Source organism: Panthera pardus, unplaced genomic scaffold, assembly GCF_024362965.1.
Source record: "Panthera pardus isolate Hobbes unplaced genomic scaffold, ASM2436296v1 HiC_scaffold_24, whole genome shotgun sequence".
Taxonomy (NCBI): domain Eukaryota; kingdom Metazoa; phylum Chordata; class Mammalia; order Carnivora; family Felidae; genus Panthera; species Panthera pardus.
In genome coordinates, this window is record NW_026526810.1 from 54,757,267 (window position 1) to 54,784,432 (window position 27,166).

General features: G+C 45.3%; 2 protein-coding genes across 3 annotated transcripts in view; one reads left to right on the forward strand and one right to left on the reverse strand.

Moving 5' to 3' along the window:
- Positions 1–42: 42 nt before the first annotated feature.
- ZFYVE19 (zinc finger FYVE-type containing 19) lies at positions 43–6,591 on the reverse strand. The gene is made up of 11 exons (XM_019442527.2): positions 6,431–6,591; positions 5,053–5,174; positions 4,833–4,886; positions 4,329–4,447; positions 4,084–4,229; positions 3,646–3,754; positions 1,704–1,913; positions 1,182–1,261; positions 762–860; positions 523–653; positions 43–438 (listed from the first exon to the last, which is right to left on the reverse strand). The coding sequence occupies exons 1-11, from the start codon at positions 6,482–6,484 to the stop codon at positions 369–371; spliced, it is 1,194 nt and encodes a 397-aa protein (XP_019298072.1). The 5' UTR covers positions 6,485–6,591; the 3' UTR covers positions 43–368.
- Positions 6,592–6,775: 184 nt separating this feature from the next.
- DNAJC17 (DnaJ heat shock protein family (Hsp40) member C17) overlaps positions 6,776–27,166 on the forward strand; it is a 42,409-nt gene continuing 22,018 nt past the window's right edge. Inside the window, exon 1 of one of the 2 annotated variants that reach the window (XM_053889190.1) lies at positions 6,776–6,943. In XM_053889190.1, the coding sequence (XP_053745165.1) occupies positions 6,866–6,943 (78 nt within the window). In that variant the 5' untranslated portion in view covers positions 6,776–6,865. The remainder of the gene's footprint in view (positions 6,944–27,166) is intronic. The other variant, XM_019442534.2, reaches the window with a different exon arrangement.

The window sequence follows — 27,166 nt, forward strand, 5'->3', positions numbered from 1 at the left end:
GGCTCAGAGCCCACAGGGTTCTAGAGGTAAGACATGCTGGACTCAAGGAATCAGCATTCTTTATTAGATCCATTAAGTGCCAGGGGAGGGCCGTGGGCCCTTGAGCAAGTTCCAAGGCTCATCACCCTTAGGTTCAGTCTTGTCTTTTCCCCACCGTGTCTTACTCCCAGTCCACGCTTGGCTGTTGGAGGGCTCTGACTTCTGCCTTTCCTCTGGCTCCCCCAGTTATCATCCTGAATGGAGAATCTTTCCTCCTTCCAGGGACACTGAGGCTCAGGAAGGGGCATGTCCATGAGCAATCTAGCCTGACTTGTGCACCAGCCTGCACGACTGCCCATGGGATTGCCTCCCTGGTTTCCTCAGTGTTCTCAGCCTATGTGCCGGGGGCAGTAGGCAGACGTCTGGTGCTCTTTAAGTTCAAAGGCATCGTGGCCTTCCCTGTGGAGCAAAGAGAGACAAGTCAGGGATCAGAGAGGACCCGCAATTTCTCCCAGCCACACAGAACATTCTATCTGCACTCACCGGAAGCAGCGGGCACAGTAGAGGTCTCCATCGCAGCCGGCGCAGCGCAGGGTGGCATCCTCATTGCAGATGCAGCACCAGGGGAGCTCCTCTTCCTCTGCCTCCTGCCTGGGGGCCTTGGCCTGTGCCTTCTAGGAGCAGAGAGGAGTGGGGGAAGGGAGGTGTGTAGGAACACTGCCGCAGGAGCAGTTGGCCAGGGAAGGGAGGAAGGCGTGGCAGTGGCCTGGGGTTTTTCTCACCTGGGACTCTGCCCTATAGGACTGGGCCTGGGCTCTGAGAGCTGGCTCCACGGGGATGTTCAAGCCACTTGCCTCATCCAAGGCAGCTTCTTCAGTGAGCTGTGGACAGGGCGAAGACGTTCAGCTTCCTGTTCCAGGCCTAGACTCTGCCCCCCTGCCCCACGAGTATTTCTGTGTTCTGTGGCCTTAGCTTCTCAACCCATCTCCCATGATCTATTGCCTATGGCTGCTGATACCCCATCTCAAGGGACCAGTAGGCAGGTCTGGGTCATAGGGACAGTGGAATGCCAGGTAGAACAGGAGCTGCAGAGTGGCCATTCAGTGAGAGAGTAGAGGCAGGGTGAACTGGGCCAAGTGGGTGGTGGGGCAGTGAGGCAGAGACAGGACAGGTGGTGGTCAGGTGGGTAAGGCAGGGCCCACCTGCTGCAGGACTCTCTGGATGGCTGTCTCCTCATCCTCATCATCATCACTGTCTGGGAGGTGATAGTCCTGGAGGGTCACTTGAAAGGGAATGACAGGAGCAGAGGAGGAGGAGTGAGGTTGAGAGAGTTCTCTTGAGTAGCTGTAATTTTGCCCGCAGGAGCTGGTTTGCTTTCCACGGGCACTTCTTCCAGAGCTAGGCAGCCTCTGTTGTCAACAATCACATCAGATCCTGCCCCTCCCTCCCCAACCCTGGGGGACAGGAACAGAAGGATTTGCAGTCCCTGAAGGGACTGAGGGTCCCTGGGCCCCTGATGGCTGCTACTTATTCCCTATCTATTCCTTTGGCCCAGTACCTTCCTCATGGCTCTGGGCAGAGCTCAATAGACCTCTGGACATAGCAATCCCAGCACCTGACTCAGTGTGCCAGGGAATACAGCCATTTTGTAGAGCTTGGCCTGGGGTTGGGAGTGGAGGGCCTTCCCAATGGACAGAAGTGAGCTGCTGTTTCCCAGCCTCTACCTTTATCGGGGTCCTGTCCCCGCAGCATGGCTAGGCGCTTGGCGAGGGCCAGGATCCTCTCCTGCCTCGTGTTCTCCTCCCGCAGCTCGACTGCCGCCTCAGCCAGCAGCCTGCTCTTCTCCTCTTCCAGGGACCAGGTGGCCTGTTCCTTGGAATTAGTGCTCTGGCCCCCTGGGCCACCTTGGTTGAGGTCATTCTGGATAGGGGCAGCTGGAAGGAGTGATGCAGTTAGGGAGGCAGAGACATTCCAAGATCTCTGTGCCTATTTCTCAACTTTCTTTAAAAAACACAAATTATCAGCTTTTTGTTCAGCATTAGCTCCTGTGGTTTATATTACAAATAAAATGAGTCTTTCCTACATTTTTCCAAATGTAAAATACTAGTAATCTTAGACATGCTTTTTTCAACTACATCTATCCCCACTCCTGATATTTTTACATGTTGCCCTTAGGGTAGGTGTCCCATGGTATGAGCATCACTGCCCCAAAAGGTGAGGGTATAGGGAAGCTAAGCCTCAACCAGTCTCTCTGCTTTACAGGCTGGAATTAATACTTCCAGGGAGCAGCACAGAGAGGACACGAGAGAAGCTGAGATCTTGTAAGGCACTAGGCAGGAAGAATTCTACCAGAGTGGCTGTGGCTCTGACATGGTCCCCTTTAGATAAACATTTCAGACCAAGAGGTTCAAAATGAGACAGCTTTGGGTTCAAGTCCCAGCTCTGTCACTTAATACGTATGACCTTGGTCAATTTCCTTAAGCTCACCAGGCCTCAGTTTCCTCATTTATAAAATATGGATAATAATAGTATGTATAAGATTACGGAGGGTATTCAATGAGATTATGTCTCTGAAGCAGGGCTTCTCAGTCTTGGTTCTTTTGATATTTTGGTATTTTGATATTTTGGACAGGATAATTCTTTGTGGTAGGGGCTGCCCTGTGCACTGTATGATGTTTAGCAGCATCCCTAGCCTCTGCTCACTAGATGCCAGTGGTACCTTCTAAGTTGTGAGAATCTGAGTCTGAGAGTCTCCAGACATTGCCATATGGGCCCCGGATGGAAAAATCATCCCCAATTGAGAACCATTGCTCTGAAGCACTTGAACAGCACTGTCCAATAGAATTTTTTATGATAATGGAAGCGCTCCATATCATGGTCTGTATTTGTGTAAGACTATAGTTTAATAGCACTTGAAATGTGACTGGTACCACTGAGGAACTGAATTTTAAATTTCATTTTAATTAAATCTAAACAGCCACTTCCTCATCCTTATCATCATCATCATCATTGCAATGAACATTCACTGAACACTTACTATGAACCCGGCAGGGTCTTAAGCGTTTATTAATCTCATTTACTTCTCATAACTTCCCCGTGAGGTGGGTTCTATCATACCTCCATTTTACAGATGAGGAAAGTGAGACTTAGGTTAAGTAACTTTCCCAGGGGCACATAGCTAGTTTAAGTGGTAGAATAAGAAATTGCTGTCTGGGAGCACCTGGGTGGCTCAGTCCATTGAACATCCAACTCTTGATTTCTATTCAGATCATAATCCCAGGGTAATGGGATTGAGCCCTGTGTTGGGCTCCAGGCTGAGTGTGGAGCCTGCTTAAGATTCTCTCTCTCTCTCTCTCTCTCTCTCTCTCTTTCTCACTCTCTCTCCCTCCCCCTCAGCTGCTCTTCCCAACTCACGTGCTCTCTCTCTCTCCCAAATTAAAAAAAAAAAAAATTAGAAATCGCTGTCTGATTCTAAAGCCTACACACTTATCCACTAGTAATACACTGGCTCCTTTTGGGGTAAACCCATCTAAAGCTTATAAAGTTGATTGTTCTCTGATTCATATTTGCATCCCAGAGGGTGGGCAGCAGAGACCTTCCTACTTGGGGAAAGAGCCGGGGGCAGGGGGGGTGCAGATCCCTGGGGGATCCAGGTGGAGAAGTTACCTGGGTCTCCTCGTTCCCAGCTCTCATCAATAGCCACCTCTGCTGCCAGCTGTGTCAGCAGATCCTGCGCCTGCTGGGCCTGGGTCCTTGTGTCTGGTGGCTGATGTGCCTGTTCACAGGAAGGAACTTCAGTGAGGAGTAGGGTAGAGGGGAAGCAACACCGTAAGGCTCAACGCAGTCTAGATTACGGGTGGATGCTGAAGAGTTTCCAAAGCTCTTGGAAAGGGGACTGACTAATCCAGGGCTCACATAATTGAGTAGATCTGGCCACTCTTTCCTGCCCCACCCCATCCTGCTGCTTGTCCTTGGATCCTTGGCCTGGCAGCAGGCCTGAGAATCAAGAGGTGAGGGTGGGAGGTTTTGCCAACTCCTGCAAAGTACATAGGCATACATGTATCTAGGTCCTTGTCCTAGGACCCCTGACCCCTGAGCACTCACCACCTGGGAGGTCTGAGACGGCGGAACTCTGCCCTGCAGTGCAGCAAGCCGTGCCTCCATCTCTTGGGCGGAAGGGATGGAACCCTGCGTTTCCTTCCTCAGTGCAGCTAGCCTGGCTTCTATCTCTGCTTGTGAGGCCACTGACTCTGAAATTGGTATGGGAAAGCCTTGTAAGATCCAGAGGCATCCTAGTCCCAGGAAGTCTGGATGGTATGTTTTAGATCACCCTGTGTGCCCCCACTCACTGGGCTTGTTCTGCTGGCGGAGCCGTGCTAGGCGCTCAGCAATGACTTGGTCTTGTTGGGTCAGTCCCCGGCTCTGGGGAGTGCTGGGCTTCTGCTTGGCTTCCAAGGCTGCCACACGCCTGGCAAGGTATGAGATAAGGTTCTTGAAGAATGTAGAAGGGAGGGGTGAAGGCACCTACTCACCATTTCCCATTCAAATCATTTCCAGGCATCCAGGGAGGCCTCCAATAGACAATAGTCTGTGGTTCTCATTCATATCCCTCTGTAGGCCAATCCAGCTGACCAAACAGAGGGTCTGGCTTAGAGGGCAAGATCTACCAAGAACCGTTTCTGGGGAGAGGCTGATGAGCTGCTTTGTGAGCCCAAGAGGGCAGTCAGGAGGCTGAGAGATGATATTCTCCTGACCCTGTGCTCATTTGATCTAGAGGCTGGGAAGAGAGTCCTACTCAAAGACTCCTTTGTCTTTTCCCCACCCCTATTTGTCTCTGTCCCTTTAGCACTTACTTCTTATAGTTCTGAGGTGGTGACCACTTGGAGGCATTGACAGGAGACGGTCCTCTATAGAGAAGAAATCTGGTATCAGAAGTCCCCTTATCTGCCAGTCAGTACCTCTCCCCCAAACACTTCCTGACCTGACCTCTAGCCACAGAGCACAAAGCTGTGTGGGCTGGCCAGCTACCTGGTACCATGCTTGGCTAAACCCTTGCCCATGTCAGCTTCTCACCTGGTCAGGACTTCGTGGCACTCCTTGCAGACCTTCTGTTGGGTATTCCCAGTCCGGGGCACCACTGCACTGAAGCTAAGGCAGCCGGAACAGAAGGCCCGGCCACAATTCTTACAGCCGTACTACAAGAAACATGAAGTAGGGGGATCCATCTCTCACCCGCCCCTGCAGTCTCCTCCCTGGGACTCTCCAAGCACACACACAGAGAAGACACTGAAGTTTTGACCAGCTGCAGGGAGGAGGATGAGAAATGGGGCCCCTAGGGCCTGGGGAGAGAGAGGGGTGGAGGGTAAAGCGATTCCTCAGTCTCCAGTCTTTTATTCAAATCAAGTAGAGCTTTACGTAAAATTACCATGCTTTCTATCCTGACTTCAATTCAATGGCACTGGGGTGTAGAAAACAAATAGGCAAAACCTCATGCTGCAGGTCATGGGCTCTTCAACAAAGGAGAACCAGAGAGAGTGCAGAGCCCCTGTCTTCTGTGCTCTAGTAGAAATGGAGGGTGGTTTGGCTTCAGGGATAACAATAGCCTCCATTTATTAAGCACTTACTGTGTGCCAGGCACTAAGCTCAGCACTTAACATTCGTCATGTGATTTAATCCTCACAATTTATACACACTACTCTACTTAATCCTGATGACCACAATTATTATTCCTATCTTAGATGGGGTCAGAGAGGTTACATGACTTGCCCAAACCAAGGTGATTCCATGAATAAGACTGCAGAGGTCAAATTTGAACCCTGAGCACCCGGGTTCCAAAACCCAGGTTTCTAAGTGCTACACGGATCTGCCTCCATAGCTATTCATTTATCCAATCTGGTTCCTATCTCCTGGTCACAACTGATCAGAGGAAGCCTACAGTTTACCAGAAGAATGTGGGGCCTTGTGCAGAGGACAAAAGACTTTGCCATGGTGCCTTGGGAGCAGGAGGAAGGGAGGTAATCTAACTCAAGAAACCTGGGAAGGGCAGGCTGCATGATGGTGAAGGTTTCAGAGCAAAGGACATGGTGTGATGGAGAGTGGTCACAGGGCATTAACCAAGACTGGGCTGCGGAGGAGCAAAGTGGAGGGAAGGAACCAGCTGTATCATTCACTTAGTGGACAGAAAAGCCTACCTTTCTAGAAAAGACAGGAGCGTGCTGTATAGTTACAGGGCACTTTCACCTCCAGCACCTCTCTGGACCCTCATGCTAACCCCGAAAGCGAGGGAGAGTTAGCCCCATTTCACAGAAATGGAAACTGAAGTTCAGTGATTTCAACAAAACCAACACAGCTGGAAAGGGGCCGTAAAACCAAGTCTACGGACTTCAAGTCCAGGGCTTTTCCTCTACTCCGCGTCCTCCCTGACCTTCTAGCCCGCGGGGAGAAGACTCGCCTCCTTTTTGAAGAGGGTAAACTTGACAGCGCAGCCGTAGCACCTACTCTCCATTCTGGTGGCCGGCGCAGCGCCGCAAGGTCCACAGAGCTGAGATCACGCTTGCCGGGTCCCGGACACCCTCGGACCTTCACTAAGGCCCGCCCCCGCCCCCACGCCTACACCCTCCCGCGCTGGCTAGCTGAGGCCTCCGGCGGGAGAATCGCGATCGCCTACATCAACCGGGGAGCGGTGGCGGAAGGCGCGGGGGCTGCTGGGAGGCGTAGTTCATTCACTTGCTCGCTTCCCTCACAGACAGTCAAGCCTGATCCAGAACACGACATTTCCCAGGGGGCTAAGCGCCATTCAGCTCGCTGGCGACGACAGTCCCTGAGAATCCCTACGCACGCTTAGACTCTTGGGAGTTGTAGTACGAATCCAGTCAAGATTGGAACCATGGCGGTGACCAAGGAGCTCTTACAGATGGACCTGTACGCCCTACTAGGTATCGAGGAGAAAGCAGCGGACAAAGAGGTGAGAACGGTGGTGAGAAGGGCCGAATCCGACCAGGTCTGGCGGCCCTTCCTGTCTTGGCGCCTCGCCAGCAGCTGGCACCCGCTTTCCAGGTTCGGCCGGGCCCTGGGCGCGGAGTGAGGGGCGGCCCGACGGCCTTAGAAGGTGGTTTCCCAGACGTTTCCTGGCGGGTCTGAGGGCCTCACGAGGAATTGGGGTGCACAGAAAGAAGGCTCCTTGCGCAGGGTACTGTACTCTCCCTATGGCCCTTGTGTAGAAGAGAAGTGGTTGAGTGAACCGAATGAGAGGAAACCCTAGCCCCCTCCCTGCGCCTGCGCAGTGTCAGCCCCTGACTCCGCTTCTGCCGTGTCGGTGGCTTGAGGTACTACTACATAGTCACCTATGAAGGCCGATTTAACTCCGCTTAGAGCCTAGGGCGGGAAAAAAGGCCGAGTCTCAAGGTTTCTCCACTCCCTTTTCATCTTTCTTGGCAGTGTGACCTATGACTTTGTCATTTCTTTTTTCCACCCCAGCCCATTGTTGCCCTCTGAAAACGTGCTAATGGGCTCAGAGACGGAAGATCAGAAGAGTAAAGGCAGATGGCCTTAAATTAAGTTCCACGGGAAAGGGTTGATAAAGGTGCCAGGGAGTGAGATACTAACCGATCAAGCTATAATTAGGAGTTTTGTTATCTTCCCCTGGATAATGGTAGAGGTTGTAACAATGTAGGAAGGGGAAGCAGATAATTCATCAGATGAAAGTTAATGCCCGCGAATGTCCCTGTAGTTCCTGGCTGTCTAGCTCATGGCTTGAGTGAGCTTGTGAGAAGAGGAGGCTCTGGGGCAGAAAAGCAAGGAGACCCACAGGGTTCTGGAAGAGAGATGCTATCAGCCTGCACATCACTGTCTCCCGCAGCTGCCACTGAAATCAGGAGTGGGCCGTGGGTGTGTACAGAGCACCAAAAGCATCTGCTACACCCATCTCATAAATCCTAAAATTTCAGTGTTAATAATGCCCAACACCTATATAGTGCTTACTGTGGGCTGGACTCTATTCTGAGTGCTCTACATTTGTAAATTATTTAATTGGTACTTCATTAATAGTGAGAAATTACTTTGGACATTTCACACCAAACCCAGCCAATATGTTGGAACCCTGAAGTTGGGAACTTCTGAGGAAGGCATTTGGGTAGCTGCTGATGTGTGTATTGCTCAGAGCTGGACGTGGATGGATGAGATGCCATTAAAGGGGTCAGGTGAGGCTATTGTCTAGCAAGAGACCAATGTCTGATTGGGTCAGTATGGATAGGATCCATTTTTCACTCAGATGAGATAAGGGATATGTGAGAAGGCTCTTTATACAGGATAAAAGGTGCTGTTCCTATCTTTTAATAGGGGGAGGCACAACTATAATATAAGGAAGAACATGGTAAATTCCTTAAGAGGGATACAGACAAAGTACTGTGGATTTTCATAGTATGCTGAGGTGGTTTCTAGTTTGGGAGAAGGGGTGGGGAAAATAAATAAGTCGTTTGAAGCCTTGAAGAACAGGCAGAGTTTGGCTATGTGGAGAGGAAGGAGGGATACTCCAAGAAAGGGGAGTCCACTTTGTCTGGAGCATAGGCCAAGAAGAAAGAGTAAAATTAGATAAACTGTGAAAAGTAGACTTGAAACTTTGGAGACACTGTCTAGTTTCATGGTGATGGATACTTTTTGGTAGAGAGCCAGGGAGACCTAGGCCCTGATGTTCCCTCTTTCCTTGGTTCAGTGCCTGTCATATTTTCTAACAGTGCCTGGAGGACCTTTATATATATATATATATATATATATATATTTATTTATTTATATATATATAAAGCATGTAGAAAAAAAGGCCTTCTAAACTTTGGTTGTCTGGTCATATAGTCTAGGAGTTGTTCCTTTGGTGTCCATAGAAAGGTGACATGAATGGAGTAAACCCTGAAATCATGTATAATATTGTGTATTCATTTTTGAGGAGAGGAGTTAATTCTTACCCCAAAAAAGACTAAAGAAGCCATGATCTAGGCCAATCTTCTTGTATTAATGATGGTGAAACTGAAGCTCAGAGAGGGTGGTTAGTGACAGAATTGGAACTGGAACCTAGATTCCCTGATGCCTGGACCAGGTCATGTTCCTTCCACTGTGTCACTTTGGCCCTTGTCCAGCACCATACAGCTCAGCTCATACCAACACCAATTTTAACTTTCCTTCAGACCACTTTTCTGTGTATATCTGTATATCCATCTGCTGGTTTGAGTTCTCCATTTGGATGCTTCACGGGGGTCTAAATCTTACTACATCTAAAATTGAATTCTGGACCTTCTGTCTCCAAACCTTCTCCTTCCTTGCACTTCTCTCTCATGGTAAATGGCACTACCATCCATCCACTTGAACTAGGAACCTGGAGTCATTCTTTGCCCAACGTGGGGCTCAAACTCATGACCCTGGGGTCAAGAGTCGCATTCTCCACTGACTGAGCCAGTCAGGTGCCCCTGGAGTTGTTGTTGATACCTCATCTTCTCACTTCTGCCATCTAGTCCATCACCGGGTGCTAATGAGTTACCCTCCCAAATAATTCTCAAAACTGTTCACTTATCTTTGTTTCCACTGCTGCCAGTCCAGCCCAAGCCCTATCAACTTCCATCTGAACAATATTAGTAGTCTTCCAATTTGTCTTTTTACTTTCAATCTGTTGCATTTTGACCTGTTGTACACTGACATTCTATTCTTTTCACAGAAAATGGAATGATCTTGATAAGAGCCCTATTGCACTTTTAATAATACACTCAATATAATTTCTTAACCCTTCATGCATGTATTTCCTTCTGCCAGGAATACTCCTCTGCCGCTTCTGTTAACCTGGGTTACTTAAAAAACATTTTTGGGGGTTAAATGTCCGACTTTGGCTCAGGTCATGATCTCATGGTTTGTGGGTTCGAGCCCCGGGTTGGCCTATGTGCTGACAGCTCAGAGCCTGGAGCCTGCTTCGGATTCTGTGTCTCCCTCTCTCTCTTTCCCTCCCCTGATTGCATATTATAAATTTTTTTTTTAGATTTTTTAAGTGTTTGTTTGTTTGTTTATTTATTTATTTATTTATTTATTTATTTATTTATTTTGGAGAGAGAGAGAGACAGAGTGTGAGCAGGGGAAGGGCAGAGAGAGGGAGGGAAAGAATCCCAGGCAGTCTCCGCACATCAGTGCAGAGCCCCACACAGGGCCTGAACCCACGAAACACGAGACCATGAGCTGAGCCTAAATCGAGTTGGACGCTTAACCGACTGAGCCACCCAGGTGGCTCAGTAACCTAGCTGAGGTAACCTAACTTACTTAAAAGTAACCTAACCTGGGTTACTTTTATTTATCCTCCAGAACTCAACTTAAATGGCATATCCTTAGAGAGGCCTTGTCTATTATTCTCTTTCATAACAGTTGGCTTTCCTCCTTTCTAGCACTTATTTCAGTTCGTAATTACATATTTATTTGTGTGATTATTTGTTTGGTGCCTTAATCCCCTCTGTACTCCTAGCTCCGAGGAGTGGATCTGGTTCATTCACTTCTGTAGCAGCCCCTTCTGTGACTGACACAGAAGAGGCTCTCTCGATAAATATTTGTTGAATGAATGAGGTAGTGGCTATAGAGACCACTACAACTTGACTTGAGAATCAGGAACCTTGAGGCAGTCACTGTCTCTCTTCGGGGCTGACTTTCCTCAAATGTAAAATGAGGGAGCTGGGCAAACTCTGGCTTCAGGGGTCAAATGGCCTCTACTACAAATTTTGTAATAGGCCATGAGCTAAGAATGGTTTTTACACATTTAAAGGATTGTAAAAAAAACAAACAACTCAACAGCAAAAAATCAAACATGTTAAAAAATGGGCAAAGGACTTGAATAGATATTTCTCTAAAGAAATACATAAATGGCCAACAAGTACATGAAAAGTTGTCCAGGGGCACCTGGATGGCTCAGTCGATTGAGCGTCCAACTTCAGCTCAGGTCATGATCTCATGGTTTGTGAGTTCGAGTCCCACATTGGGCTGTGTGCTGACAGCTCCTATTCTGTGTCTCCCTCTCTCTGCTCCTCCCTCGCTCACTCTCTGTGTCTCTCTCCTTCAAAAATAAATAAACATTAAAAGCGAAAAAAAAAAGATGTCCAATACCACTAATCATTAGGTAAATATAAGTAAAAAACACAATGAGATACTACTTTACACCCATTGTGATGGCTATAACTATTATTATTATTTTAAGCTTATTTATTTTTATTTTGAGAGAGAGAAAGGGGCAGGGAGAGAGAGAATCCCAAGCAGGCTCCATGCTGTCAGCACAGAGCCCAGTGTGGGGCTGGATCTCAGGAACTATGAAATCATGAGCTGAGCTGAAATCAAGAGTTGGACGCTCAACCGACTGAGCCACCCAGGTGCCCAAAAGAGAGAGAGCATGTAGCGCAGAGCCTGACTTGGGGCTCAATCCCAGGACCCTGGGAGCACAACCTGAGGCAAAATCAGGAGTTGGTCACTCAACCAACTGAGCCACCCAGGCGCCCTGTAAGTTATATATATTTTATAATGAAAACAACCAACTAACCAAGCCAAACCAAAATCAGAACAAAAAGGAATGTTTGACAAAGACCACATGTGGCCTCCTAAAATTTTTGGCCTTTTACAGAAAAAGTTTGCCTACCCATACTAGAATTAGGGGCAAGTTCAGCTCTACCTTTCTATTCATGGAACTTACCCCTTCTGTCAACCTCGTAGTGCATCGAGCCTCACAGGTTCAGAAATGGGCTAAACAACGCCTTTGGTGGAAATTTAAAGACTCAGCAATTCCCAGGTAGACATTTTTGTTCCCATTCCAGCCTCAGAGGAGATAGGCTGGGCACGATGTAATCTTCTTGTAGAAAAGACTTGAGTCAAGGACCTGGATTTGGTGTGGAAGCGTTCCTGGGAAGAGGATCATGCCCTGGAAATTCAGTCCCCTGCTAGAATCCAAAGCAGTAAGCCCCTGATGCTTACGTGCTCATGTGCACGTGCCTATGTGTGCTCATGCATACACCCCCCATCTCCCACTCACTCACTCACTGTCTACTGGGGCAAGTCCCCAAGGCCTGCCAAAATGAAGACTAGGTCATGAATTCATGCTGTTTGCAAGCCCTCGAGAGAATCTGAAATAATCTCAGGAATTAACCTGGGTGACTACAGTGGCGTTATGGCCTTTTTCCTAGTTCTGCTCTTGTCCTCTTGAGCCTCTTCACACAGCAGCCAGAGTAAGCCTTTAGAATGTGGATCAGATTGTGTCACTTCTGCTCCAACTTCCCAGTGGCTTCTCATCAGTCTTAGAGTAATACCTGAAGGCCTTTCCTGGCCCTTGGGGCTCTTGTTGCCTTTCCTTCATGTTCCCTGCCATTCTCCCCTTGCTCACTAAGCTCCTGCCATCTCAATCCTATGTTATGTTATGTTATGTTATGTTATGTTATGTTATGTTATGTTATGTTATGCATAGCATAAAATTTACCATTTTAACTCTTTTTTAAAAATGTTTGTTTATTTATTTATTTTTGAGTGAGAGAGAGCACAAGCCAGGGAGGGGCAGAGAGACAGAGGGAGATACAGAATCCAAAGCAGGCTCCAGGCTCTGAGCTGTCAGCAGAGCCCAATGCAGGGCTTGAACTCATGAACTGTGAGATCATGACCTGAACCGAAGTTGGACGCTTAACTGACTGAGCCACCCAGGTGCCCTATTTTAACCCTTAAAAAAATTTTTTTTTAAATCTTTATTTATTTTTAAGAGAGAGTGCAAGCGGGGGAGGAACAGAGAGAGAGGGAGACACAGAATCCGAAGCAGGCTCCAGGCGCCCAGCTGTCAGCACAGAGCCCGACACGGGGCTCGAACTCACAAACTGTGAGATCATGACCTGAGCCAAAGTCGGACGTCCAACCGACTGAGCCACCCAGGCGCCCCTAACCCTAACCCTTTTTTAAAAAATGTTTTCTATTTATTTTTGAAAGAGAAAGAGTGAGAGCAAGCGGGGGAGGGGCAGAGAAAGAGGGAGACCAAGGATCCAAAGCCGGCTCCGAGCTGACAGCAGAGAGACCAATGTAGGGCTTGGACCCACAGACTGCAAGATCATGACCTGAGCCAAAGTTGAACACTTAACCTACTGAGCCACCCAGGTGCCCCTAAGATGTTATTTTTTAAAAGTAATTTGTATACCCAGTGCGGGACTTGAATTCACAACCCCAAGGTCAAAGTGAGCCAGCCAGGTGCCCCCCTTTTTAAGTTTGAATAATATTTCGTTGAATGTATATGCCACATTACCATATTTTGTTTATCCATTCATCTGTTGACATACGTTTGGATCATTTCCACCTTTTGACTGTTGTGAATAATCCTACTATGAACACAAGTGTATATATATCTGTTAAAGTCCTGCTTTCAGTTCTTTTGGATATATACCCATAAATGGAATTGCTGGACCATATGATAACTCTATGTTTAATATTTTGGTTATACTGCCTTATGCAGCAGCTACACCATTGTACATTCCCACCAGCAATGTACAAGTGTTCCGATTTCTCTACATCCTTTGCAACACTTGTTATTTCCTCTTTTTTTGGATAATAACCTTCCTTCTGGGTGTGAAATGGGCCTCAGGTGATTTTTTTCAAACTCACCTAACACATTCTTGCTTCAGGGCCTTTATATCTGCTAATCCTTCTGCTTAGAACATTCTTCTCTGGCAGTTGTGTATTTTATATCTCATTCCCACCCCTTATTCAGATTTCTTTTCATGTATAACCTCCTCAGGGAGGGTTTCCCTGACCACCAATTTATATTAGCTACCTCCACACCCTGACACTGCTACATATATTTCTAAGTAGTGCTTCTCACTACTAACGCTCACTGCCATTTTATATTACTATACCCATCTGCTTATCCCCCATTAGAATGTAAAAAATCCAGGAAGGAAGGGACTTCCTCTGTTTATTGCTGTCTCTAGCACCTAGAATAGTGCCTAGCCCTTGATAGGTGCTCAGTGAATCCTTGTTGAGTGATTGGATGAATATGCACTATTATTTTCTTAGACAGTAGTACTTTGTGACAAAGTAAAATTACTAGACCAAAAGTAAATATATCTAAAAGCTTTTTAACAGAATTTTTAAAAGTAATCTGTACACCCAACATTGGGCTTGAACTCACAACCCCAAGATCAAGAGTTCCATGCTCTACCAACTGAACCAGCCAGGCCCCCCACTAAAAGGTTTTTCAAAGTTTTCTTTCAGAGAAGTAGTACCAACTTATACTCTTGCCAAATAGGCAGTATTGCCCATGTCTCTGCTCACAGCCCCCACCCTGACTCTTGAAAGCAGCACACTGTGTGCCCAGTGCCCTGCCCAGAACAGGCACACACTGGACCTTTATTAAATCAAACTTCACAGTGTTCTTCCTGTTTCATTTTGGTTTCCTTTCCCATTCTCCGTGTGTGTTTCAGAGGAGAGTAGAACTATTTCCCACAAACATTTGATTCCACAAACTTTTTTTTTTTTTAATTGAAAGAGAGAGGATGCAAGTGAATGAGAACAGAGAGAGAGAGAGAGAAAATCCCACAAGGGGGAGACAGAGAGAGAGAGAGACACACACACATACACACACACACACACACACACACACACACACACACACACGGGGGGGGGGGGTTGGGGGGGGTGGGAAGCGGGTCTCACTGGAAGTGGGGCTCGAGCTCACCCAACGAGAGACTCAAACTCAGGAACTGCGAGATCATGACCTGAGCCAAAGTCAGATGCTTAACCAACTAAGTCACCCAGGCAGCCCTGATTCCACAAACTTTTATTAAGTGCCTAGCATGTGTCAGCCTCAGAGTTGGTGCTAGGGATACAAATGTGAAAAAAGTGGTCCCTATAGAGTTGCCCCATCTTGCCTGTTTCCTTTTTCCACCTTTTCCATCTCTTGCTCCTGTGGCCCATCTTTGTGTGTGTGTCCCATCATTATGGAATGCAGAGGTTAAAGTTTATAATTCTAGAAGTTGATGCTTTTTTAAAAAATGTTTGTTTATTTGTTGAGAGAGAGAGAAAAAAAAAAAAAAAGCAGGGGAAGAGCAGAGAGAAATTCCAAGCAGGCTCAACACTGTCAGTGTAGAGCCCTACTGGGGGCTCCAACTCATGAACGGAGAGATCATGACCTGAGCCGAAATCGAGTTGGATGCAATCAAGAGTGAGTGCTCAACTGACTGAGCCACCCAGGCACCCCTAGAAGTTAATGCTTTTTTAATCAGATCATCACTTCCTATAGAGTGTAGCTTTGTATAAAAAATACCAGTTTCAGGGGCACCTGGGTGGCTCATTTGGTTAAGCATCTGACTCTTGCTTTTGGCTCAGGTCATGATCTCCATTTGTGAGTTCGAGTCCTATGTTGGGCTCTGCACTGACTGTGGCTTTCTCTGCTTCTCCCCAACTCATGCGTCCACGTGAACATTCTCTCTGTCTCTCACAATAAATGAAAGAGAAAAGAACAATTTTTATAACTAATCTTTAACAAATAAGGCGAAGAATTATTGTTTATTACATCTACCATATGGCAAAAGTGGATGAAAATTATAATACAGAGCATTGAGCAATGTTGGGAATTGTCAATGTGCTTTTATCATCACCTTTGACTTCTTAGCAGTGATAGTTAAGAAAGTGGACTTTGACTCGAAAGTAATTGTTAAGTCATTGACTCCATGACTTAACTAGTTTGTGACCTTGAGCAAATGTTTAACCTCTGTGTGCCTTGGCTTCCTTGTCTGCAAAATGGGAATGATGGCAGTCCCTTCCTGCCAGCATTGTAGTAAAGCTCGATACAAGTAAAGCATTTAGCATGGTGCCTGGTACAGAGCGAATGCAGACTACATGTTAGCTCTTGATGTTAATATTGTCCTTCCACCTCCCTTACATTGTAAGCACTAATGTCAAATACACATCTCCTACACCTCATGTCTAAGGTTGCCCTCTACTCCTTAGCCCTTCTCACTCATTCCAGCCCTGACAGGCCCAGTGCTGACTCAGTGATTGTCATAGCAGTCAAGGTAGTAAGGAGATCGGGAATTAGGTAGAGCAAAATTGAGGATCAGCAGACTTCACTGTTCAGTTCAGATCTACAGATGAGTGGAGTATATCACCAAGGACAAGGTACCATATGGGTATGGTGGGGTTTTAGAGCTGAATAAGACATCAGTCTGCTTTCGGCCAGCTCACACAGTATAGTGAACAATGAATTTTGAGGTAAAATGAAAGAGGTTCCATATATAGTATTTAAGGAAAATACTTATAGTATTTAAGGAAATTCCTTATAGTATTTAAGGAAAATGCTATAGGAATAAAGAAGGCATGATTCGGGGCCACATGGGTGGCTCTGTCAGTTGAGTGTCTGACTTTGGCTCAGGTCATGATCTCACAGTTTGTGAGTTCGAGCCCCACAGCCGTCTCACTGCTATCAGTGCAGGGCCCACTTCAGATCCTCTGCCTCCCTCCACTCTGCCCCTCTCCCCCATCTCTCAAAAACAAAACAATAACAACAAAAAAGAAGGCATGATTCATAGAGTGGCAGGATTAGGGAAGACTTCTCTGAGGAAGTGTTTTTGTGCAAGACCTTGAGGGGAGAAAAGAATATATCACAGGAGGGATCTTCACGGTTGTTGATTCTCTTCATTTTGTAGACAGGAGGATAGAGGTCCAGAGAGCTTATGGAACTTGCTCCAGACCACCCAGATAATGAGCATCAGACCCAGACTGGAGCCCCAGTATAATATTCTTTCCACTCCTATACAGTTGGCACAGGTCTCTGTTGTCTATTGCAGCCTCACCTTTCATTTGAAGCCCTTTGTAGGGTATGTAACTCATTGTATCTTGGCAAGCATTACTTGATGAAGCCAGGTACTTGAAAATCCATTTTGATTAACTCTTTCAAGACTCAAATTTTACGTCTGTTTACCAGGAAAACTACCAAAGACACTTAACATTGACATTTTCAGGAAGGAAGGTTATATTATAGCATATAAGTTACTTTAAGGAAAAGCCTATTTTACCTATATGCTAGCTAATACCTCTATTTAAACTCCATATTTCTGGAGCCTGGGTAGCTCGGTCAGTTAAGCATCTGACTCTTGATTTCGGCTCAGGTCATGATCCCAGGGTTGTGGGATCAAGCCGCACATCGGATTCTGCACTGTCAGTGTGGAGCCTGCTTGGGATTCTCTGCTCATGCTCTCTCTCTCTCCAAATAAATAAATAAACATTTTAAAAAAACCCTCCATATTTCTATTATATTCTAGAAGGTGATACACCAACATTCTTCCAGGATTAAGAAGAATACGTCTTTGAGGACAGAGAATAGAGAAGGGCTTCAAGGAACAGCATGAGTATGTAGGTATAGAAGTAAAAGTGCCTGGCATGACAAGGAATGGGACATTGCCTTGGGTATGTTGAAGATATGACAGGAGATGAATCTGAAAATGTGGTATCTTTGGACCTCTAGGTGCTATAGTGGTTGGACTTGATTTTATGGACATCTGGGAGCCATTTCTGAATGTGAGGTGTGCCTGATTCAATTCACTGTCACAGGAGCCTTTCCCAAAGTCTCTTACTTGAAGACTCAAGGTTGGGCACAAGTCTGGTTTCTCTAGACGACTGTCCTTCATTCACCAAGGGCCTGACTAGCACTGGGTGGCTCTGGGAGCCAGGCCTCAGCCCTATCTGCATCCCTCTGATGGTTAACTCATTCCTGGGTTTTATTGTCCGGAGCTCTGGATTTTTGAAGTTACTTGGCTGCCTGTTAAGTCAAAAGCAATGATTCATTTGTGTTTGTAAGCTGCAGGTTATTCATTAGCGTTTAAGATAATACCTTACATTTATATGACACCAAAGTGCTTTCACATAAATTATCTCATTTGATGTGATCTTCAAGACGGGCCTATGAGATAGGTAAGGAATATTAGGTCCAATTTATAGATGAGAAGTCTTAAGACTCAAGAGTTTAATTGATTTGCCCAACATAAGGTGGCTAATAAATGCAGAGTGCTTGCCCAAACCCGAATTTTCTGCTTTTATTTCAGAGCTTTTTCCATGACCCACACTGCAGGCGCAATTAGGGCAACAAGAGACAGGTCTGTGGGCCCCAGAGAGCCTCATGACTCCAACTGTGACACAGAGCTTTGACTCTGAGTAAAGCTGCCAGACCTGGGTGAACCCGACAGGTATTAAGCTGATCTAAACAGCTTGAGGAAGTGCATTAAAATGTATGTTGAAACTATCACAGTGCAGTTTCCATTTCAGCTAAAGCAACATTCAAACTATTCTCCATCCAGGGGTGCCTGGCTGGCTCAGTCAGAAGAGCATGTGACTCTTGATCTCAGGGTTGTAAGTTCTAGCCCCACTTTGGGTGTAGAGATTACTTAAATATAAAATCTTAAGGGGCGCCTGGGTGGCTCAGTCGGTTGAATGTCCAACTTCGGCTCAGGTCATGATCTCACAGTTCATGGGTTCGAGCCCTGCATCAGGCTCTGTGCTGACTGCTTGCTCAGAGCCTGGAGCCTGCTTCAGATTCTGTGTCTCCTCTCTCTGTCCCTCCCCCACGCACGCTTTGTCTTACTCTGTTTCTCAAAAATAAATACATGTAAAAAAAATTTTTTTTAATAAAATCTTAAAATAACAAAAAAAGCAAAAAAGCAAGTGTTCTCCATTTGAATAGTTGCTTTCCCAATTTTTGCTGTTCCTGACTGCTGTTATCTAGTTATTATTATTTTTCTTTAAATTGACTCACTTCTTTTTACTAATATAAATTTGTTTTTACAGGAAACCACTGTGTTACAGGAAAAAAGGAAATAAGTAAGATGCAGGAAGTACCAAGGCCCAGAGAGAAGTTCTGTACCCTGAGAGATGGCAGAGATGGGGCAGAGAGAATGCTTTGGGACTGGGGACCCAAGTCTGCAGGGGTTGAGGGTGGCAGTAGGCAGGGGGGAGAAGTGAGGGGCAGTCAGACTCAAAATATCTGGTAGATGTGAGGGGTGGGAATCTACTGCCTGAGGCAAGAAGATGGGCAAAGATTTTGGAGTCTGAGCCTGATACAGGGATGCTTAGGGTAAGGATGGGAGGGAGGGAGTGGGGCTGTAGACAGGGCTCCTTGGGGTAGCTGGTTTGGGAAAGTAGCCTAAGAATGGTAGTGCTGGGGTTAGGCCCAGGAGGTGGTGCTGAGAGGGGTAAAGGAAGGAGGGGGACCCAGAGGTGAGAGCCTGAGGGATAGGAGTGACCTCAAGGATGGTCCAAGGACCCAGATCCAAAGGGTGCATACGGGCAACATTTGGGGAGAAGCAGGTCAAGCTCTGTGTACAGTGCCAGTTGTTCCAGGCTGTATAGGTCACCGAGTCTGGGGCCTTGGGCCATGGTTAGCAAGCAACCTGAGAAGGATGTTGGTGTGAGGTCCAAGTTCTCCCGGTATCGTCTCAGTATCAACAGCAGACCCACATCTGGAAACATTGAGCTGAGGGGACCGGTCTGGGGGCTGGCTGGCACCTGCTTGTACTGAGCCTTAGGAGCTGTGTGGTTTTTGTAATGACCAGGCATTTAGGGATTTCTCTGCAGTGCTGTTGCAGTGTGGGCCAGAGGCTGTCGGGAATGAAAATGACCAATATGTTAGGCAAGAGGAGCTTCTGCATAAGTACCCCCGAGCTCTGTGGTTTACTTTCTGCCTGTGACGTGAGGCAGTCACATAACCTCTGGTGTTCTAGCTGGTGTGGGGATGAGATGTCTGCCTCCCCCAGGCTTGGGGAGAAATTAAATGAGTGCCTGGGCTGTGATTATGGACTGTTCCCATTCCTGGAACCAGGCCTGATAATGGTTTTCTAGCTGATTCACTGGCAAGGTTTAGTACCTGTTGTCACACAGAGTGGTCTCCTTATCTGTCCTCTATCTGAGTCTGACCTATGAGTCTGGCTTTTGAGAACTGGGCTTAATTACCTGTACCACTTACTTGGTCCCAAGTTTTATCATAAGGACAGCAGCCTTTAAAAAAAATAATGATCTCTTCTTTGTAGGGCACCTTTCTTTTAAGTTAATGATGACTTTTATATTTATGGGACCCCTTAGCGCCTTGCCTTTTTTGAGTGAGTCAGGATGCCGTTTCCCTCAAGAGGTGAAATTGGAGGCAGGTGAATTGTCAGAGGCCCTGCTGCGTGGCTGGCACAAAGCCCAGTGGAGATGGCTGGAGACCCACTTCCCAACCCACTCCCCTGCTCTGGACTTAGGTTGCTACAAGTGGCAGAACCAGTTATGGGGCCTCCAGGAAGGGCTGGGTGGGTGCTAATTCATGATTCATCCTTCTCCTCTGTGATGTGGGCTCTGGGGGATAACATTTAGTTCCCATCATGGTTCTTCTGACGGTCTGCCCTAGTGATTTTTTCTCTTTTCCAGACTTGGTTTCTCAAGAGACAGCATTAGCAAGTAGAAGGGAAGATTGCAAAATAGCAGTAAGGTCTCCTAGGGTCAGGACAGTGCTCACTTCTACTCTTCACTGGGCCTGAAGTAGACATAGTTGAGACTTTCTGAATGTGTTTTGGTTGAGAACAAGTGAACGTGAGCCCCTTTCATTCAATAGGTACTTACTGTGTACCTACTAAGATTAAATGCCAGGCACTGTTCAGAGCACTGTTCTGGGCCCTGGGCATAAGCAAAACTCCCTGCCCCATAAAGCACATTCCCTTTATTTGTAAGGGGAACCCCCATACTTTCCTATGCCTGTAGGCTCTCATTTGAGGCACAATTATAACAGTTATAAGATTTAAATTTTTTTAATTAAAATTAATTAATTCGTTAAATTCATTTTTAAATAATTAATTTTAAAAATTGTAAAGTTATTTTAAAAGAACCAAAACAGTTTATCTGTTTTTCCAGACCATACCAGAAAAGAAACAGCAGATTAGAAGCACTTCCAAGGAAGTGCTGGCATATGGCACAGACTAGTAGAGAGTGACTAGGGAAGAGACAGAAAAAGTATAGAAAGAGTAAGATTTAAGATCTTCGCCTCAGTTGGTTGAGCATCCGACTTCGGCTCAGGTCATGATCTCATGGTTCATGAGTTCGAGCCCTGCGTCGGGCTCTGGGCTGATGGCTCAGAGCCTGGAGCCTGCTTCGGATTCTGTGTCTACCTCTCTCTGTGCCCCGTCCCCGCTCATGCTCTGTCTCTCTCTCCCTCAAGAATAAATAAAACATGGGGCGCCTGGGTGGCTCAGTCGGTTGAGCGCCGACTTCGGCTCAGGTCACGATCTCGCGGTCCGTGAGTTCGAGCCCCGCATCGGGCCCCTGTGCTGACAGCTCAGAGCCCGGAGCCTGTTTCAATTCTGTGTCTCCCTCTCTCTGACCCTCCCCCTTTCATGCTCTGTCTCTCCCTGTCTCAAAAATAAATAAACATTAAAAAAAAAAAAAAAAAAAGAATAAATAAAACATTAAAAAAAATTTTTTTTTTTTTTAAAAAGATCTTCGCCACCTAGGGAAGCTTAGGAAAAGCCTGACTCTTTGCCTTCAGTAGTGCCTGAAGGTGTTACGCTGTTCAGTAGTTTATGTTCTGGATGACAATCCTGAGACGTGGAAGTCAGACTAAATTCCAGTAGTGTCCTAGGATGGAGAAGGGGAAGCTAGAGGCAGCAACAAGTTAGAAAGACCACACCTCGGCAAATTGGAATTTTAAGTCCTTATGGAGCTTCTATTCATCTGAGATCTTTGTCTTTCCGGGGCTGGGCTTTGGAGACAGCCTGGTCCTCTGAAAAATCATGGTCTGTGCAGGGGACATTGGGTGGGAAGCTACTCTACTGTCACCTGGCTCCTCCTCTCTGTGAAGTCTCAGGAAATGCAAATGAATGTTGCCAAGTGCTAGGGAGACCAGAGGATTTAGGGGAAATCCACAGGTAAAGAAAGAAAGCTTCAAGTGTTAAGACAATCTAGTAGCCTTTGGCAACTTCTTGAGGCAACTTCAATCCTGCCTGACTGATCTAGCACCTGCAGACTCAGTTTCATGGAGGAGCTGCCATCCCCGGTGCCTGGGATTAGACAGTCCTTAGCTTTATCCCATACCATTACAAATAGGGTCTCTACTTCTCTATTCTGAAAGTCCCTCTTCCTTCCCAACTTTATCATAGTTATAGAACATATTTTGCATCTTTTTGCCCTGAATCCAGCCTCTTGAGCTGCTAATAAGGCAGCATTATTTCATAGTAAACAATATTGATACCAGAAGCTTTTTCAAAGGCCTGCTTCAAGAGAGTTGTGTTTACATGGTGAGAAATTCTTTAGGCAGCAGTCACTTCAGGAGGGCTGGACAAAGCTGGCAATCCAGTTTGTAGCACAAAACACCAAACTCCAGGCCAACTGGTTCAAAGACAAAACTGGCCTTCCAAGCTAAAACCCAGGAATGGGCCCTGCCCATGGCAGGTGTAACAGCTAAAAATAGTAATAACTAGTTAATCAAGACAGACACACTTCACCAGCATTGTTAGGCCACCTGAGTTTTAGTTCATGGCCACTCTTAGAAGATCTCAAGCTCCCTACCCTTCCCTCTGCTCTTTGAATCAGAGTATTTCAGAGCCCCTGGGAGCTAACCAAGGATTACATTTTAGAACTACAGCCCCAGCAGACTTGAAATCAGCCCTCTCCGTCTCGAGAATTCTAATTGGGCTGACCTGGGCCCACTGTGAACCCATGCCCATCCCTGGAGTTGCTGTCAGGTTGGCATCATCCTCAGCTGGTGTCACACAGTTTACTTCCCTCCTGGAAGTGGATAGGCAAGAGGTTTGGGACTTATATTGAGTGCCTAGTTTTTGTCAGGGACTTCACATGGATTATTTTCTTTAATCCTCACAACTATCCTGTGTGTAGGGGATTCTTTCCTCACATTGTTGTTGAAGAAGCTAAGGCTGAGTGAGATTCAGTAATTTGTCCAAAGTCATGCTGGTAGTATGCAGAAGATTCAAAATTTAAAAACACATCTGTTAGGGGTGCCAAGGTGGCTTAGTCGTTTGAATGTCCATCTTTTGATTTCAGCACAGGTTATGATCCCAGGGTCATGGGATCGGGCCCCACCTAGGGCTCTACCCTGACAGCCTGCTTGAGATTCTCTCTTTCTTTCTCTCTTTCTTTCTCTCTTTCTTTCTTTCTTTCTTTCTCTCTCTCTCTCTCTCTCTCTCTCTCTCTCTCTCTCTCTCTCTCTCTCTCTCCCTGTGCCCCTCTCTCCCACTCGAGCACTCTCTCTCTCTCTCTCTCTCTAAAATAAAAAAAATAGGGGTGCCTGGATTGCTCAGTTGGTTGAATGTCCAACTTTTGATTTCGGCTCAGGTCATGATCCCAGGGTTGTGAGATCAAGCCCTGCATCAGGCTCTACCGTGAAAACGTGGAGCCTGCTTGGGATTCTCTCTCTCCTTCTCGGCACATGCGTGCATGCTCTATCTCTCAAAATAAATATTTAAAAAATTAAAATAAATAGGGGCACCTGGGTAGCTCAGTCAGTTAAGCGTCCAACTTCGGCTCACATCTTGATCTCTTGGTTTCTGAGTTCAAGTCCTGCTTCTGGCTCTTTGCTGACAGCTCAGAGCCTGGAGCCTGCTTCAGATTCTGTGTCTCCCCCTCTCTTTGCCCCTCCCATGCTCACGCTCTGTCTCTCAATAATAAATAAATGTTAAAAAAATTTGTTTAATAAAAAATAAAAAATTAAAATAAATAAAATAAAATAAAATAAAATAAAATAAAATAAAAATACATCTGTTAGATTCCAAAACTTTCTCTCTTTCAGTGAACCATGCTGTCTTCCAGCTTAGAATAGTAGAGGGAAACTGAATATCTCTGGGTTTTTTTTTTAACAATTCTTTTTTTTAAGTTTATTAATTTTGGAATTTAAATTTTTTTAAATGTTTATTTATTTTTGAAAACCAGAGTGTGAGTGGGGGAGGGGCAGACAGAGAGGGAGACACAGAATTCCTAATAGGCTCTAGGCTCTGAGCTGTCAACACAGAGCCCAACTTGGGGCTTGAACCTGCAGACAGTGAGATCATGCATGACCTGAGCTGAAGTGGGACCTTTAACCAACTGTGCCACCCAGGCGCACCTTGATTTTGAGAGAGAGAGAGTGCACACCTGAGCAGGGGAGGGGCAGAGAGAGGTGGAGAGAGAGGATCCCAAGTAGGTTCTGCGCTGCCAGCACAGACTAAGAGTCAGACACTTAACCAACTGAGCCACCCAGGGGTTACCATCCCTGTTTTTTAAGATTGAGATATAATTGACATAAGATTTTAGTATAATCATTATTAGAGAGAGAGAGTATGCCAGAGGGGGAGAGGGGCAGAGGCCGGGGGGGGGGGGGGGGGGGTGGAGAGAGAGAGAGAGAGAGGGAGAGGGAGAGAGGGAGAGAGAGAATCCCAAGCAGGCTCCATGCTCAGTGCCAAGCCCACCAATGCAGGACTCCATTCCACAACCCTGGAATCATGACCTATGCTGAAATCAAGAGTTGGGGATACTCAGTCAGCTGAACCACTCAAGTGCCACATAACATTGTATTATTAACATAATGACACAATACATTGTGTACATTGTAAAATGCACACCACAATAAGTCTAGTTAACATAAGTCTGTCACCACACATAGTTACACATTTTTTTCTTGTGATAAGAACTTTTCAGATCTACTTAGTAACTTTCAAATATACAATATAGTATTATTAAATCTAGCAGCACACTATACATTACATTCCCATGACTTATTTTATAACTGGGAGTTTGCACCTTTTGACCCCCTTCACACATTTCACACACACACACACACCCCCACTTCTGGCAACCACCAGTCTGTTCTCTTTATCTATGAGTTTTGTTTTTGTTTTGTTTTTTAATTTTTTTTCGATTCCATATATAAATGAGATCATATGGTATTTGTCTTTCTGTCTGACTCATCTCACTTAGCATGATGCCCTCAAGGTCAATGCATGTGTCACAAATGGCAAACTTTCCTTTTTTTAATGGCTAAATAATATTACTGTGTGTGTGTGTGTGTGTGTGTGTGTGTGTGTGTGTCCAGCACATCTTTGTCCATCCATCAGGTTGCTTCCATGTCTTGGCTATTGTAAATAATGCTGCAATGAACATGGGGGTGCAGATATCTTATCCAGTTGGTGTTTTGTTTCCTTTGAATAAATACCTAGAAGCAGGATCGCTATATCATATGATAGTTCTATTTTTAATTTTGTGAGGAATCTCCATACTGTCTTCCACAGTAGCTGCACCAATTTACATCCCTACCAACAGTGCATGAGGGTTCCCTTTTCTCCACACCCTTGCCAACACTTGTTATTTCTAGTCTTTTGAGAACAGCCATTCTAACAGGTGTGAGGTGCTATCTTGTGGTACTATCATTGTGGTTTTGATTTGCATTCCCCTGATTGGTGATGTTGAGCACCTTTTTATTTACCTTTTGGCCATCTGTATGTCTTCTTTGGAAAAATGTCTCGTCAGATCCTCTGCCCATGAAAAAAATCAGATTGCTTGGGGTTTTTTGCTATTGACTTATATGAGTTTTTTTTTCATATTTTGAATATTAATCCCTTATCAGATATATGATTTACCAGTACTTTCTCCCATTCTGTAGGTTGCCTTTTCATTTTGTGGATGGTCTCCTTTGCTGTGCAGAAGATTTTTAGTTTGATATAGTACCACTTATTTATTTTTGCTTTTGGTGCCAAATCTAAAAAATCATGACTAAGATTGATGTCAAGGAACTTACTGCCTATGTTTTCTTCTAGGAGTTTTATGGTTTCAGGCCTTACATTTAAGTCTTTAATCCATTTTGAGTTGATATTTTGTGTATGGTGTAAGGTAGGAGTCCAGTTTCATTCTTTTGTATGTTGCTGTACGGTTTTTCCAACACCATTTATTGAAGAGACTGCCTTTTCCCCCACTATTTATTCTTAGCTCCTCTGTTGTAAATTAATTTACCATATATGTGTGGGTTAATTTGTGGGCTCTCTAGTCTTCCATTTCATTGATTTATGTGTCTGTTTTTATGCTAATACCATACTGTTTGGATTACTATACCTTTGTAATATAGTTTGAAATCAGGAAGTGTGATGCCTCCAGCTTTGTTCTTCCTTTTAAATATTGCTTTGGCTATTTGGGGTCTTTTGTGATTCTATACAAATTTTAGGTTTATTTTTTCTATTTCCATGAAAAATGCCTTTGGAATTTTGATAGGGATAGCACTGAATCTGTAGATTGCTTTGGGTAGTAAAGACATTTTAATAATATTAATTCTTCTAATCCATAAGCACAGAATATCTTTCCATTTATTTGTGTTGTCTTCAGTTTTCTTTTATCAGTGTCTTGTATTTAGTGTACAGGTCTTTCACCTCTTTGGTTAAATTTATTCCTAGGCATTTTATTCTTTTTGATGCAATTGTAAATGGAATTGTTTTCTTAATTTCTCTTTCTGGTAGTTCATTATTAGAGTATAGAAATACAACAAATTTTTGTATATTGATTTTGTGTCCTGCAACTTTACTGAATTCATTTAGTAGGTCTAGCAGTTTTGGTGGAATCTTTAGAGTTTCTTGTTTCTTAAAGTAGGTGCTTATCACTATGAGGTTCCTTCTTAGAACTGCTTTTGCTGTATTCCATTAGTTTTGATATGTTATATTTCTACTGTCATTTATCTCAAGGTAGTTTTTTTAATTTCTCCTAGATTTCTCCATTTACCCATTGGTTGTTCAATAGTGTGATTGATTAATCTCCTCATATTTGTGAGTTTTCCAGTTTTCTTCCTGTAATTGATTTCTAGTTTTATACCACTGTGGTCAGAAAAGATACTTGATATGATTTCAGTCTTTTGAAATGTATTAAGACTTATTTTGGGGGCACCTGGTTAGCGCAGTTGACTAAGCGTCCAACTCTTGATTTTGGTTCAGGTCATGATCTCATGGTTCAGGAGTTCAAGCCCACAGTCGGGCTCTGAGCTTTGAGTGAGGAGGATTCTCTCTCTCCTTCTGTCTCCCTCTCTCTCTGCCCTTCTCCCACTTGCCCTCTTTCTCTTTCTCTCTTTCTCTGTATGAAAATAAATAAATTTTTTTAAAAAACTTATTTTTGGCCTAATATATGATCTGTCTTGGAGAATGTTCTGTGTGTGCTTGAGAAGAGTGTACATTCT